This window comes from Pyrgilauda ruficollis, unplaced genomic scaffold (assembly GCF_017590135.1).
Source record: "Pyrgilauda ruficollis isolate IOZ18807 unplaced genomic scaffold, ASM1759013v1 scaffold28, whole genome shotgun sequence".
NCBI lineage: Eukaryota > Metazoa > Chordata > Aves > Passeriformes > Passeridae > Pyrgilauda > Pyrgilauda ruficollis.
Window position 1 is genome coordinate 7572157 of NW_024524155.1, and position 16392 is coordinate 7588548.

A 16392-nucleotide genomic window follows, 5' to 3' on the forward strand; every position below is an offset into this window, starting at 1 on the left:
ATGAAGTTTCTTTGGAATACAAGCAGAATACAAGAAAATTGAACAAGGGGGAGCTGTAACATTCCAGAGCTTATTGTATTTACATCAGCAGGTTATCTCTTCTGCTACATGATAGCATTTAGATAAACTTAGATTTACAGATGCCATGCAATTTTCACAGTTTGCTAAAGCAAATTCTGTCCTGAAATTGAGCTTGAAGATGGTCATTACCATAATGTGCTGAATAGAGAAAATACATGCTAACTCATACTATCCTAAACAAAAGTACAAATAATGTAAAACCAACAGCAAGATACAGCACTAGGCATTATGCTAAGAATTTAGCTGCATGAATGTCTTAAAACTAAACATGAACTTGACTGATTTTGTAAATCTTTTTTAATATACTCAGGTTTCAAAAAAACATGCTAGTTGGACTCGAGAAGTTACAAAGTATAAACTGATAATAGTTGAACCATATAAAGATAGCTAATTTTCTTTTCAAGATCTTCCTTAGTATGAGGAGACATTCTTTCTCCCAATGGAGTCTTTGATTATACTCAGTCACAGCACTGACCCACCGTGCAAGGTTTGCTGACTGAAATAAAACCTTTCAAACCACTTGCAAAAAATAGGGTTGTGATTTTCCTTGCTTAGCACATTCATTGAACACACTTAATATATACGCTAAAATGAAACTATTTCCTTAACTATTAGCCTGCAACTTGACAAACTGATACATTTGTAGCAGGACTACAAAAAACACCAGTTTTTCTAGGCTGACTGTTCACGGTTCTTTCATTATTTTCCCTCTAGTGGACAATGACCTACTTCCCAGTGTTGCAGTCCTTCATGTAGCTGCACTAACAGTAATGTAACAGATAGTAGGGATTTCAGCTACATTCTGCTCTGCTGTAGAGATTACTGTGTATTTCCCCTTTGGCTTGGAAACCTAAGTATTGCCTTAGTACCAAGCAAAATGTTTTTGTAATGGCATAAAGTGCATAGCTTGCAAAACAAAGCAGAGAAGGAATAATTTGTCTCTCTACACTCCTGAAAAGGTGTAAGTGTCAATACCCCTGCCCAATAAAAGCTGAAATGTACAAGTGATATTAAATTTCCCTGTTAAGACTGAATCAGAGTAGGGATGTAAAACTTACATTTACAGAGTTAAGCAAATACACTTTACTTAGACAGTGTAAAAACTGTTGAGCTTCATCCAGACATGATCCAAGACTCCACCTATGAAAAACTGCCAGGATACTCTTCATGTTCAGAATTTGGGGAGGAGGTTAATAGCAAGGGTAGATGACTCTGCCTTCCTATATGTATTTGCAGAAAAAGCCTTCATTTCTACACCTCCTATGGTTCACATATATCAAGATGAATGGAAAAGTCAAATTGAAGGAAGGAATTGACAAATTTGAAACATGATTGGGTCAGGCAAGTTTATGGGACCTAGTAAGTAAATTTTAGAGCTACAGTAAAAAGAAAAGTTAATGAACATTTCGTACACACATTTCCATTCAGCCATCAAGTCAGTAATCAATCTCAAACTTATTCTACTAGTAAAATAATATGACAAAACCCAGAACTAGGATAACAAGTCAGCTGGTTCCATGTTTTCCAAACACAAATTTGTCATTAAAACAAAATGGGAACTAAGAATCAAGCCATTGTAACTCAAAGAAGAATCACAACCCAAATTCATTTCTGGATCACAAAATTTCAGTAACAAGCCAGTGGAAATTACAAGGCCATGTACTAAGCTGTAAAGCTAAAGCACTTTTTGCATACCAGTTAAGAGTAAACAAAATCCTCAGGATAAACAGTGTTGTCCAAAAAAACCTTCAATCCATCAAAAGTCCAACCATGCCCAACAGGAGTCTTCAGCATGGCAGAAACTCCTGATTCAATTAAAGGTTGAGGCTGTAACTGGGACAAGAGCTGCATGATTTGATTGGGTTAGTAAGAAAGTTTTATTGTATCAATCCTTTCTTTGCAGGTAAGAGTACAGAGAGCTAAATCTTTGTCTGTGTTAGTTATAAATAAGATGAAGACAAACTATAAACAAACCACCGAGAAAGAAGAACAGAGAGAACCCCCTACCCAATCACATCGACCACTCCGTGGAGCTCAGAGTCAATCATCATGACAAAGGAAATGGGCTCCCACAGTCTATCGCTGGCTATGATCCTCACCTGCTCCAGACCATGCTTATCCAATGTGTACCTCAACAGCTTGGAAGAAAAAAGGAGAGTAAAGAACAGACAGAAGGGAAAAATAAAAAAAAATGGTTTTCAAACAGTCAAAACTTTATATTGGGAAAGGCAGCATCCTCTTCAGCACTACCTGGAAAAAGTACTATGCTTCAATTCATATTTTTGCAACTGTTACACCAAACAAAACGTACAAGATTGTCAAGCACAAAGTGACTTCAAAGGACACCTTCTTCCAGCATACTGAATTCCAAACTACATGATAAAAGGAAAAATTAAAAATGTTTTGTTCTTCTTACAGACACAAAAGTACAGATAAAGCATTTCATGCAAGATACTCTATTTGCAGATCAGATGTTACAGTGCTGATGGGTAAACTACACGACTGTGTATGAACTTTCTGAACCTGAGCATTTAAAGGACAGACACAAATATTATTATCTTTCACTAGTACAGCAAGAACTCTCTATGACAGTACCTTAAAGTCAGCATTGGTTGAGAAACATGGTATTCTTGTTTTGTACTAATCTTAATTTCTTGATAGATAACAAAATCACTGCACAGGCAAACCTGACACTTCATTTTTTGTGATCAGTGGTGGTGGGGGACGTGGGGAAAAATCTGTATGACATTCAAGAAAAACCTCTGACAAAAAGAATTTCCATTTTAAAGAACTAAAACATGTCTGTGGTTCTAAGGGCACAAACAAAAACAAGTACTCCTATCCTTGATTCTGCCAAGCCCTTAAAGAAAAAAGAACCTTACACAGTCAGTGCATTCATTCTTCAAGCTGTATTGTCATAGAAATCATAACTAAAACATTTCCTAATGCACCTGCTGAGCTGCAAGTCTTGCCTAACCTAAGAAAGTTTTTTAAGTTTATTTTAGACCATTATGATTGATGTTTACAAACTCAACACATACAAAAGCAGTTTCTTTATAAAATCCCAGCTTAACTGACTTGCTATAACCCTTCAACCATGTGTTCACTTAAACCATGATGAGCATATCATATTTCCTTACATACAGAGGATAAACAGTACATGAGTGACCACAAGAACGCTCTTATCACAGCAAAGTTAACAACAGAGATAAACAAGTTAACAAATGTAGCACAAGTGAGCAATTTGTATCTGCATAGGTAATTTCCACTGGGAAAATGTAATTTTCTAAAAATGATTAATAATTTTGAGAAACCAGTTTACAAAAAGAGCAAGAGCAGCAGAGTAAATTGCCAGAAGCAAGTAAAAAAGTGTATTATGGAAAAAGAGCGAAGGCAAACAGTTGAGTTGACATTTGCTGAAACACCAACAGAAAAAACTGAGATAGGCTGTATTAGTTTACAAACTTTGGGTGCTTGTTTTTACTTCTATGTTACTGTCAGTGCATGCATTTCTAATTTTATCTGTTATCAGAAATTAACCAAGAAACAGAAACTTCTAGCTCTAGTACATAACCAGAAAAATCTCAGCTGCAGCCACAGAAAGTCCCAGGGTGATAAGTTCCACTCTGAAAGCTCAAGTTCACCCAAAATGAAAACCAGTTGCAGACCAAGAATCCAATCCTAAGGTTTTTTTCTGACTTGGAACATGCACATGCAGATTAGTTAGAAGTTTCCTGTCATTTGCTAGTGCTAAGAAGCCTAAAACACAGCTCCTAAATGGACACTTGAAAGAAATTATAGAAGAGTGATAAAGTCAGCTTAGACATGTACTAAACTGAAAGAAGAGAGAAAGACAAGAAAGACTAATCCATCACCACTGTACATAATGATGGAAAAAATGGAAACAGCTAGGAAGTATGAAATAAGAGTATATGACTCTTGAAAATGGAAAGGAAGACTTACAGATAGGAAGCAATGTTCAAAAGGCCTCCCTTCTCCCACACTTACCCGACTACCTCAATAGCATCATTAAGATAGGGATCAACTATCATCTCATTTGAGATGTTCCAATCTCCATCCGCAGCGATGATGCCAATGTTCCATAGACCCAGTCTGTCCAAAGAATGTCGAAGCACCTTAGTAACAGACAACACCACTTAAAGTACAGCCTTCATCAATGAGGCAACATGAAATTTAAGACTGAAAACAAGAACTTTGGAAGGAGTCAGTGGAAGCCTCTATTTACAGACCAGGATGGATTAGAAAAGTTCTCACTTCTCAAACAAGAGCTATGGTGGCAACTAAGAAGAAGTTAATGGTAAATATTTAAAACTGAAGGGTTACCACTGATATTGAGATGGTCATTACCCAAAAATGGGCTTCTCATCACTTGGATAACTTTTGACACCACAAGTGCACACATATACTCCACTTGGACACTCTCAACATACTGACTCCCTGGCATGTATGTAATTCATTACACAAAAGTAATGGATTTATCATCAAGTCAGTCATGTTAAACTAATCTGAAAATGGCAGCTGGCTGAAATGTGGAAGTGGATATACGTCCCCAAGTCATCAGAAACAAAAGTTAACCTGATCCCCAAAAAAGTACATTGAAAAAACAGGGATTGAAGTTTTAAACTAGAAAAGACCTATTCATGCAGCTCTCTACAAGAAGAGAAATCTCTGCCAAGCACCTGTCCTGTTCAAGTGAAGAGCACCTAAACATTTTTCACTGCCCATTTTAGTGAACAAAAAAAAAAAAATCCTTCATGTTTTAAGTGTTTAATATTTAAGTTTACCCACTACTTGGTTCTCATGTTTCACTAACTTTCAGGAAAGAAATGAATAAATCTAGAATTGCCTATTTACAACAAAACTAAGGGCAACCAACTTTGAATTCAAACATGCCAGCAGAAAATAATTCCTATTCTGTCTTTCCAGCTTCTCTTTACTATTTCACTGTTAAAGATGATAAACAGCTCACATTTGTCTGTGGAACTTCTTAGGTAAAAGATACCCACACAAAATATACTCAGTCTTAATAGTTAAGAATGAACCACACTTATAGAGGGCTGATACTATCTGAAAACTCAAACCAGAAATTTAAAAAAAGAAAATAATTTAAAAATATATTTCAGCAGCTTGCACATACAGCTGCATCTGAAAAAAACCCAGTCCACGGTTTAAAATGCTTTTTTCAAATTCAGATATAAAAGAATGATGCACTGTGTGCATGCATGCACGCATAAAAAAGATTTTTGCAACTTGATTCAAAGATCAGTAGGCATGAACCCTCAAATTATTTCTTGCCCCTGGATATGTGAAGAAGAATAGGGAGTATTTCTCTTTTTCATGTAGTCAAATAAGGACAGAAATAAAAGTCTAAGTGTTGATGACAATCAAAGCCTAGATCTAAAACTAATTAAGACATAAAGCTTACTAAGAAGAAAAGTAGCAATGAAGTTCTGTTCAGCTGTTTGAAACCTTTGAAACACAGTCTATCAAAATTAAAATTCATAATACTAGAAGGTCCTTGCAATTTAAAGCATTCTAGCTACCAAGACACTCAGAAAAATTGGCTAACCACAGAGACAGCTCAGAAGAACAAAATGAATGATTTCAGAATTTCCATGCTGAAAGAGAAGTACCAAGGGCACAGAACTGCCTGCACCCAAAACACATTCCACATTTGCAGAACAGCTCCCTCACATACAGGGAGGTGTTCATATAACTGAAAGAACAGGGTTTTCTTGAACAAGAATTTAGAAGCATTAGAATCTCCACTTCTTTCTTTTTTTTTTTCTACTTATTAAGAAACATAACTATTGCCTTAGAGGATGAAGTATCTAGTACAAGTAAAAATTTAGCCAGATAACTAAGAGCTTATCTGTGCTGTACTTAACAGTAATTACAGAAAATGTTTGGTGTGCAGTAGTACATTTCAGTATATTGCCCTCTTGCGAAATGGCAGACTGCAAACAGAACTATAGTGCTGATGAGAGAAGTGGTGCCAAGTGACATTGTAAGAGAATGAATGGTAAAATAGGTGTTTAATAAAAAACCTCTTATCAGTTAACACAGAGTGGAAGGAAGGCCAATACCTTTCAGTAAATATTTGGGTGATTTTATGGTCAAATTTTAAACTAAATATTCAGCTCTAGAAGCCAAATGCTCCGTCCCAATTCAACAGTATTCAAAAAGCTATAAAGTAGAATGTTGCCCCTAGACTCAACAGTTTGTTCTCCATATTCTTTCTCCCCACATGAGCAAGCCAAGACAAGCAGACAAGAAAGCCTCAAGGTGACATGACACAGATTTGAGATTGTTCAGCCTGAAGAAGAGAAGGTTTTGGGGTGACCTAATTGCTGCCTTCCAGTACCTTAAGAAAGCCCACAAGAAAATACGGAGAGGGACTTTTTACAAAAGCACGTAGTGACAGGACAAGGGGAAATGTACAGCCCCATCCCCCGATGTGTTCAAGGCTAGGCTGGATGAGGTTTTGAGCAAAGTGGTCTAGTGGAAGGTGTCTCTGACCATGGCAGGAGGATTGGAACTGGATGATCTTTAAGGTCCCTTGCAACTCAAGCCATTCTATGATTCTCTGAGTCTTGTCTGCTTTTAAGAAGAGGTAATGCCATTGTGTCTTAGCCTCAAGGAAGAACAAGGAAAGGAACAGAGCAAGAGCTTGTGCTTAAGATTTCATTGCAAGACAATGTACCAAACAGAAGAGAGTTTTCAAAGCAGGGTAGGGGGCGCTGCAGGAGCATTCAGCAGTGAGAAATATTACAGCTGTCTTAAGGTTGGTTATGTGAAATACTGTGTTCTTCTAGCTTTTTAGAACAAAAGGTACTGAATTATGCAAAGTGAAAAACACAAAGCCTTTACTTTGATTTAATAGCAGTATGTAAGGGTACTGTAATCACAGAACTTAGCTACAGAATTTTAAGCAATTCTAGATCTTGGACTTCTAGCTATAGCCAAGCTGGTATAAAGATGATTTAAGTTTGTAGGATAGAAGAATCATTTGAAGCTTCCATAAAAATTTAGAAGTCCTAACATTTGGCATACACTGACATGCCCAAAGTTCAAAGTAACATTTTCAGACACACAAAATAAACAATCTAGATATATGAACACGTTATCTTTCCATGCATGCAACTACAAGAAATCGAGTACAGTAAGTGATATAGTTGCAAAATTAAGGTCCCTTTCCTACACAAATTCAGAAAAGCTAATTGTTTGTGTATGGTACAACAAGCACTTTACAGAAATAAGAAAAGAATACATACCTTAATGTATTTGCTACTAAATGCCCTTTCATTCCATATCTATAAAGAGAAAGTAAAATCCATTTAGAAAAATCAGGATACGTCAATGGAGAATTAAAAGATTTTATTTATATATATATGTAAGATTATAGAATCCATTAATCAACTCCATGGTTTCCGTGTGCTAGAGGGAAGTGCTGGTTGATTTTGTTATCGGCTTTTCTGGGGAAAATTCTGTATGAAAGTTCCTAGTGGGTGCTTGTTTATCTTTCTCTAAGGTCTGCTGATTGCCTTCTCGCTGACAAGAACGCCAGAGCTGCTTGAGCTCTACAATGGCTGCAGTGTTACATTACCAATGGCTCTACAGTTTGCTAGGAATCATTGAGAAACATGTTGTGGCTTCAAGGTGTGGCCTAATGAATGGGCCCCTGTTGCAATACATGGACATAGGAGAGCCAGAAAAACTAACATATTGAACAAAATCGATGAAGCCTACTGTTCTTTCTAATTTACACAGGACTACATCCAAGCTTGAACATAAAAGAGATCCCGCATATTTTAAGTAAACAGACACAAAATGAGCTAATTTCTAAATTTTCCATCTTTTATGGAAAGAAAGTTTAAGCTAAACAGCTCAAAATTCAAAAGCAGGAGCACTGGTCTTCCTTTCAAAGAACCCTCTGGCCCATGGGCAGAAACCTTGTCTCTTTTTATAACTGCAACATGAACACTGTGACTCACATTCACCAGTAAAGGTTTAGCTTACGGGTAAATACAACTGATTTTTATATTTCTACATCTTCCTATAAATGCTAACATGAAACTTCAGAAATGAGCCAATCAAAACATTACTTACTGAAAGGCTCATCTCATCATAAAGCAAACAGTGATACAGAACATGTACTCACAGCAAAAAGAGTGGCAAAGACTAACCAGGTACAACTATAATAGCACTGACATTGTTTTGACAGTTTCTGAGCCTTCACAGACCTCTCACTGTTTCTCTGTGTTTCAGATTATATCCACAAAGAAACGAGACAATATACAATACCATCACATTGCCTGGATAAGCAGAAATTACCCTTTCTTAGAAGGAGAGAATTTAGAAGGCTAATTACTGTGAAGTAACAACACTGAATTCAATATTACTCAAATACATGAAGTGCAGACCTTGACTCTACTCCAAAAACACAGGGCAGAGAAAAATGTAACATCAATTATTCTTCCTCTCCCCACAACTGATTTGCTGAAGTATCACTATGTTACCAACAGTGCAAGACTGACCCAAGTGAAATAAGCCAGTAACATCAAGGGGAATGCATTCTCCAGGAGACACATATGAGATACTGAGATACACTTTCCCACATTGCAGCAGAAACATCGGACTTCTAAGGGATGGGAACCACAGTTTTAGAAGCTTTGTTCTGCTGAAGTAATTCTCAGCTTTTCTGCAGTTAAACTTCTCATGTCAAAACATTTAAGACTCCAAAATAAGTGTCCAGTAAGTATAGGATTGATTTTAGAGGAATTCTAGACACACTTTCTTTCTCAAATAGTGAACTTGAAGGGTTCAGATTGTCTGCTTCTCTCTCTCTCATCTCCAATTTATGACATTTTTTCTCAGACATTCATTCACTACTTCCATATATTGCACTATAGGACAACACAATAGTTGTACTGCAAAACATGAACTTTTATCTACGATAAATGATTCAGGTAAAAATGCAAAAAGTTGTAGAGGAGTGCTCCTCTGCCAAATAACAACCATACTTTATGCTAAGTCATGTTAGCTGACTTTCAAACTGCATTAACTGATGCTTTTTGTTATCTGGCAACTGCTGAAAGGCAAGTAGAACAAAGCAGAAAAGGAAAAAGAACTCTCTAATTATTTGGTAACTAGTTTAGAACTGTAAAGGTAGGAACCATTTGACATTTTTTTCTGCTTTAACAGCCATCACTCCAGGAAGACTGCAAACTAACACAACTACTGCCTTTCCCCTGGCAACAGTACAAGCCAAAACTGCAATTACAAAAAAAAATTTCTCTTGCCATCCTCCTCCTCCTCCAGTCATCAACAATGAGAGGCAAGATTTTAGGAGTGAAGATAGATAAAATATACATAAAATATACAGGAGATTTTGCTTTACTGACCCCAATATAATCAATGTCCAAATCATGATACTGTTTTGCTCCTAATATCCAAGAAACAATATAGTAAGCAGTGATATCTGGATAGTCATAGGGCCAATTTTCACCCTTCCCTATCCATCCTGGAAATGCCCAAGGTAACCCTGGAAAGAGAGAAGAAAAACAAACGAATAAGGTAAGTGGTTGGTTTACATTACTCAATAGGCTTAAAGAGCAAGCTGCAATTTGCTCTACCTGAAATGAAGGAACAAATATGCACTTGAAACTGGCTTGGTTCCAGTGAGGACAATGAAACGTAACTTCTCCAACTGCAGAGTATGGTCTAATACAAACTATGATCAAGCAATTAATAGCTGGGTTTTTTTATGAGCTAGGAAGCATTCGTTACTAGAGAACAATTGATTACATATAATTTGTCCTTTTTATGGTACTAGCTCTCACTGCTTTAGAAATCGAAAGATTTTAGGATAAAAATTTACAAAGCTAAAGACAAAGGGTCAATACAGAACATAAAAAATTGCTTATGGCCTGAACATGAATTTAAGAAGATACGATGATCTGATCATAATGGAAGAAGGAAGATTAGGATCATGAAAAAGCATTTCCAAGTCTCAGCTGTTCACTGGATCTTGTAGTAAAAAAGAAAAACAAATTAATCTAACCAGATGCTGCTAAGCATCCAGCCAACTTGTATAAGATACCACAGGCTAATTTAAAAGTAAACCCTCCTTCCTTTATTGAGAGCTTGATGTGAGGGAAGAATTCAATTAGTCATAAATAGTTGGCTTAACAGAACCTGAATGGCAAATCCTGCACTAAGGCTTGCTTCATGGCTGGATATGGTAAAGCCCCCTGGAAGTTGAGGGATTTAAGACCTTTTAACCAACAGACTTCTTACCTTGTTTCATGTGAAATACATTTGTATATCCAAAAGACAAAAATACAACCTAGGGTTCCACATTTGTGTTGTCACAACACACACATAACTTACAATCAAAACAGGAAGAGAGGAAACTCCTCTTACAACTCAACTACACCTGCAGGACACATCTGAAGACCAGAATCACTACAGTGAAGAGGTGTGTGATTGGTTTGTAATAAGAACATTTAATCAAATGCAATGTGTGTAAGATTTACATATTTATGCTTGCAGTAACTTTATCCCTCCCGATTATTTTTACTCAATTATTCAGAAATTCATCTCTCATGATAAATCAATCATATTCATTGCTGCAATACACTAAAAGCATTAGTTACTTAATACAAGCAAATTACGAGAGATTTGTTATCTTATGCTTCTTGTCAGGATGTCGTGCTGCTATAAAGGTAAAACACCATAAGCATCAAGAAAAGCTTAACAAATATTAGAGATTCTACTTTGTCTACTGCAACATCAAAACATCTCTCCATTAAACTGTTAACTAAGGGTCAGATAGGTAATTTAGTCAGAGGAATAAAAAGGTATTTAAATCAAAAAGCTCAAAGCAATTTACCAATCAGTTTAATGTTGGGGTTCCTCTTTTTAGCTTCTTTCATCAGCCACCATTCATAGCCCCGGAAGTAGTTCTCATCATTTTCACAGTGCATATGGGAGGGTTCAGTACCATCTGGGAAGGAAAGAGACAGGTAGCTCACAATTATCTTCTGTGTCATAAGCTGTTACACATCATAAAGTTTGCTGCATTGCTCATTAACATAGTATGCAAGCACGTATCTCCAACATGGTTCACAAGTTCCTTGGTGTGTATTTCAAAGCCAAAAGAATAGTGGGAGGTAAATACAAGATTTGCTACCCTTTGTTTAAGCATATTAACTTAGCATAATTTTAATACTTTTATTTTGAAGGTTTTTTGCCTGCTTTTAACATCAGATGTGGTTAACTATTAGGCATTTTATATTCCTAGCTATGATAACACTATATCTATATTTGCTATTGTCTCATATCTTGATACTAACAACCACTAGGAATGTTACAGCATTAAGATTAAGAGGAAAAAAAAATCATTATACAAGCAAGTTATCTCTAAACCAAAAAACAAACAAAGAAGGTTATAGTTTGTTTCTTCTGCACAAGGCAAGTCCAGGGAGAGAAAAGAAAGGAGCTACCATGAATTTTTTCAATTGCAGGAAAGAGGCTGTGTTTTTTTTTTTTTTATTTTTACAGCAAAATATCTAGTTTATAATTTTCAGTGTACTGTGACTGCAGAAAAAGGTTTTGGAATTTAATGCTATGTGCTGAATTTCCTCAGACAAAGGTAAACAAACTAGAAAGGTGCAAAAGAATCAGTGTTGCATGGGAAATCATTACACACCAAAGTCAAGTAATAACTTGTGTACATGACTGCAACAATTATGCAACTGATGTTAAATTGTACGCAGAGACCTCTTCTAATGAAACTTTGTTTTAAATGAAGCCTGCTGATACAGCACATTTCATCACAGAAATCAGGATTGATTTTTTACATTACTAACACTAGGCTATATGTGAGTTTGTCAGGGACAGAGAACAATAAGATTCAAATTTAGGCCTCATATCACATTTCAAATGAACTCCTGATCACACCTCTCAGGCCAGAAGAAGAGCTGCAGTCTAGTGCACTGAAATATATGCATCTTTTTGTTCTTCTTTTCAAAACTGGACCATCACACAAGTATGTGACAGTCTCCTGAGCTGTGCATGCCTGAAGACGAGTCCATTCCCCCCACCAGCAATTCATTGCCAAGCTCTTAAACCCAGCATAGTACTTTTCAGCATGTTAATTTACACAAGAAAGAAAAACAGTATCTAACTATATAAATATACAAAACACAGACATCACGGAAGAAAAAGTGTATATATAAAATATGTATATATATATACAAGTATATATATACACAAATATATATATATAAATAGATATATTTATATATAAAACACCACAAAACCAAATTCTATGCTTTCTATTTATTAACTGTATCTGATGTAGCCAGAGTTACTTTAAGAAAGACACCAAAAAAGAAAAAAAATACAAGCTGTAGGCTCTGCTTCTCAGCTTTTGGTCACAAACAGATACTAAATTTCTCCTGTATCTAAGTGTAGTAGATAGGCTAGGCAAATTACATCAAAACATTTTCATTTGCAACTCTTCCCAGGAAGAAAAAAAATCCTGCCTACTGCAAGCCAATGCTACTCTAGTGAAACATTGCAGCTAATTAAACCAAAGAAATGTAACTGTTTCTGATCAGATCCTTTTGTATGTCATGCTTTTAAGACATATAGTATCTGGTATTGCAAAACTTCTGCGTGAGAAATGCTCTGCAACTCAGAAACATACTATAAGGGAGAAAAACCAGAAATCTGCATTTGCTCTAGAATGCAACCTATTAACCATATGATAGTGAGAACTGCTTCCAGGATGTTGGTGCAAATCTCTCTTGTACAAGCCATTATGGTTTACTGCAACTCAGTTCAGCTACCTCCATGCCTCAGCTCCATGTGCAGCACACGCTGCTTACAGCATCACTGAAATGAGAAGTTAAATGCTGCTCATGCAAAATCCATACCTGTCGACTGTGCATCACCTCCAATCTCTACCTTGAGCATATGTAAAGAAGCACCAAAATTTGGCTGTGGAAAATAGAGACAGAAAAACAGAATCCTGCTGTTAACAAGAAGAATGAGATAAGTCAGTGTACAATTTTGAGCATGTTGTAAATGCAATTTTTTTACCTTTATAAGCACCCATTATAAATGCAATGAGAGATAACAAATTTCTGCTTTTCAAAAGAAAATCTTCCAGGATAAATAGTACATTGATCTTTAAACAGTTTCATTGATTCTTGCACCATTAACAACACTTCTCCACAACTGTGCAAATTTTAAATAGTTTATGCTCAAGAAAATACTAAAGCACTACTAAAGCAGAACACAGAATATACACAGAATATATGAGGAACACCTCATATATTTAATGTTGTTAGTGGTCAAACTTGTTTTCTTTTAAATCAAATTATTGAAGACAGTATTTTTTATTCTTGTTTGTAAAGTGTTACACTGCTTATGTGAAAGAGAATACATACAGGTCAGGAATAATCTGGAAACTACACACAGATAGGCAAGAGAAAAAAAAACCCACCACACTGGAAAACAAATGGCTATTCCACTATCCCCCTCCCCTGGCACCAGACTCCTGGAGCCAAATATAAAATTCAAGCTCATACAGGTGATTCTACTGCAAATATGTTCTTCCAGCCATTAATGGCTTAAGAATTGCTCAAGCCAGAAGTTACAATTTATCATTATTTTAATAGCCACTAATAAGCTGGCCTCCTCCATGGAATTGCCCAAGTATAATTTTGGTATCTAAAAAAATGTTTTAAGACATAAGAATGCAATTTGATTTTTTAAAAAATGCTGCATACATGACATATCTTTTGGTTTACAAATTTGGGATTTTTGTTTGCTTTTAACAGCAAACTAACTATTTCCAATTTACCATTTCTCTTTTTGACAATTTTTTGTTTTAAACTTTTAACACATTTGTTCTCCCATCCATGAAAGCTGATTTACACTAAAAGACAAGGAGAATGAGGCAAGGTACACCCCTCCCAAACATGACAGTTTAAGAAGTTTTGGTAAAAGAGTATGTCAAAAATTCTTTGAAAATCATGATCTCTCTAGATTTTCTTTTACCACATGCCTAATCAGAACATCCATATTAGTAATACACAGCTTTAATCTCAAAAAAAAAAAAAAAATCAGCTTTGATTCCCCAGGCACATATTACACCTTACTCTACCCTTGAAAATTAATTCTTTAAACTGCATGGTAAATTATTCCCCTCCAGCCATCTGGATTGCATTACTTGAAAGTGACATGACATCCTCTTCCAGCAGAGTAATTTACAGTGCCAAAAGCAAAACAAGCTATTAATGTCCAGTGCAATAATCTTACCATATATTAAGTTGGGTAACTCTGCAGGTTACACTTGCTAAGTAACACAGCTTACAAACCAATGAACTCACTACACCGTCTAGAGTCACTGCAGTTATACTTGAGACTAGTTTGATATAGATAAGCTGTTACATACCTGCTGTCTGCACAGTCATTTTTATGCTATGTTAATTTATCTGTACTCCAAAAAAACCCAACTGTCTCTAAGGCCCCCTTGCTTCAATCACTATGAACAGCTAAACCCCCAATTTTAGCCACAGAAACTACTTATGATTTAGCCCACACAGATGATCAAATATATAGTTAAACACATTTTTGAAAACATATTTTCAAAACACATTGTAAAAACACAAAAGGAATTTTTACAACAATATGAAGAAACAGTCTCCTGACCAAAAACACCACCTAAAATTTAAGGTTCTGATAATAATCAGCGCTAAAATAGACATTTTACAACATGGGATTTTGTCTAATTTCAAGCAGCATAGAATATACTGTAGGAGTTCCCATATTACACAGTAAGAAATTCTGCATGAAAATTAATGTTATTGTAGCAGTGAAACCAACTTTACCTTGAACAGATAATCTAAAATCTCAGAGCGATAAGGCTCTTGGTAGTTCACCAGGAGTCTAGATGTGGCCTAAAATGGAAAGAAAACACAAAAATGTGAAAACACAACTTTCAAACGTTTAGCTACATCCCATCTTTTCAGTCTGTGCCTCTCACAGAGCTAATAAACCTACAAAAATAATTATAGCACCAGGAACTCAGCTAAGCCCCTATGTAACTTGTTTCTAAACCTTCAGCTGCGCCTTTCTGGTTTCACAGGTTGCAACTGCTTTGTACTCCAGTTACCTGGAATTTACTGAAAACAGAGTCCAAAGAACAGAGAAACAAAGAGATCACACGGCTTTATGACAAGCAAAAGGCAGCTGCCTCCCAGCACCATTTCTCCTGCTCCTATGGCTCACCATATGCCAAAGCAAGGGGAGCTCACAGGGCACACAGCGGGGAGGCCAAAGAAAGCATCGCAACAGGCCAGACTGGGAATAAAAGCTCCGGGAATCTCACAGCCCTGCTGCCTGGACCACACGAAAGACGACGGGAGGCTGTGGCTCGTCCAGCATTTTAAAAGGCAGGGACTACTAAGACCCTCTACATAAAACCCGGCTTAGCTCTCCTTCAGCAGCACCCAGGACACGGCTGGCCCTGGGCACCCCGAAAAGCCACGGCGCAGGTGGCCGGAGGGCTGGCGCAGAGCGGAGCCCGGCTCCATCTCCCCGCAGCCGGACCCACTGCCCGCACCGCTCCCCTCAGCGCCTCCAGGCCTCCGCCGCCGAGCCCCGCTCACGTCGTGGGGCTGTCCCCACACCCCGCCAGTCCTCAGGGCTCCCCTCGGCGACACCCGCGGCCCAGGCCCCGCCGAAGCCACCACACGCCCCCACTGACGGGATGCCCAGCCCAGGTGTCCCCTGCCGCGCCGAGGGAACCAGCATCGCAGCCCCGGCGGAGCCGCTCACCCCGCCGCCGCTGACAGCCCCGATCCCGTCGAACTCCCTGCCCAGCCCGTTGGCATCGTCCAGCACGTAGGTGGCCGCCAAGAGCGGAGCGGCACCGACCCTGGGGGGCCCCGGGCCGCAGCTGCAGGCAAGCAGGATCGTGCCCCAGAGCAGAGCCGCGCAGCCCATCCCGGCCCAGCTCCGCTCCCGCCGCGTCCCGCGGCCGCCCCGTCCCCGCAGCGCCTCCGCACTGCCCGGCAACGCGGCACGTGACCGCGCCGCCCGCCAGCCCCGGGGCGGGGCAGCAGCGCCCGGCACCGCCCCTGCCGCCATCCTGCTCAAGGGAAAGGAGGGCGGGCAGGCTTCCCAGCCTTTATGGGCAGCCCCGCCCGGCTGAAGGCTACCGCTGCCATTTTGAGAAAGGGCAAGGCAAGCGGGTGAGGCGCGTGTCGCCAT

At 38.1% G+C, this 16392-nt stretch overlaps 1 protein-coding gene across 1 annotated transcript in view; it reads right to left on the reverse strand.

Annotated features, from left to right (window-relative positions):
- GALC (galactosylceramidase) overlaps window positions 1-16392 on the reverse strand; it is a 31542-nt gene extending 15150 nt beyond the window's left edge. Inside the window, 9 exon segments of the mRNA XM_041472080.1 lie at window positions 2089-2219; window positions 7377-7415; window positions 9507-9646; window positions 10997-11110; window positions 13047-13110; window positions 15009-15077; window positions 15958-16132; window positions 16134-16219; window positions 16222-16392. Of these exon segments, the coding sequence (XP_041328014.1) occupies window positions 2089-2219; window positions 7377-7415; window positions 9507-9646; window positions 10997-11110; window positions 13047-13110; window positions 15009-15077; window positions 15958-16132; window positions 16134-16219; window positions 16222-16392 (989 nt within the window).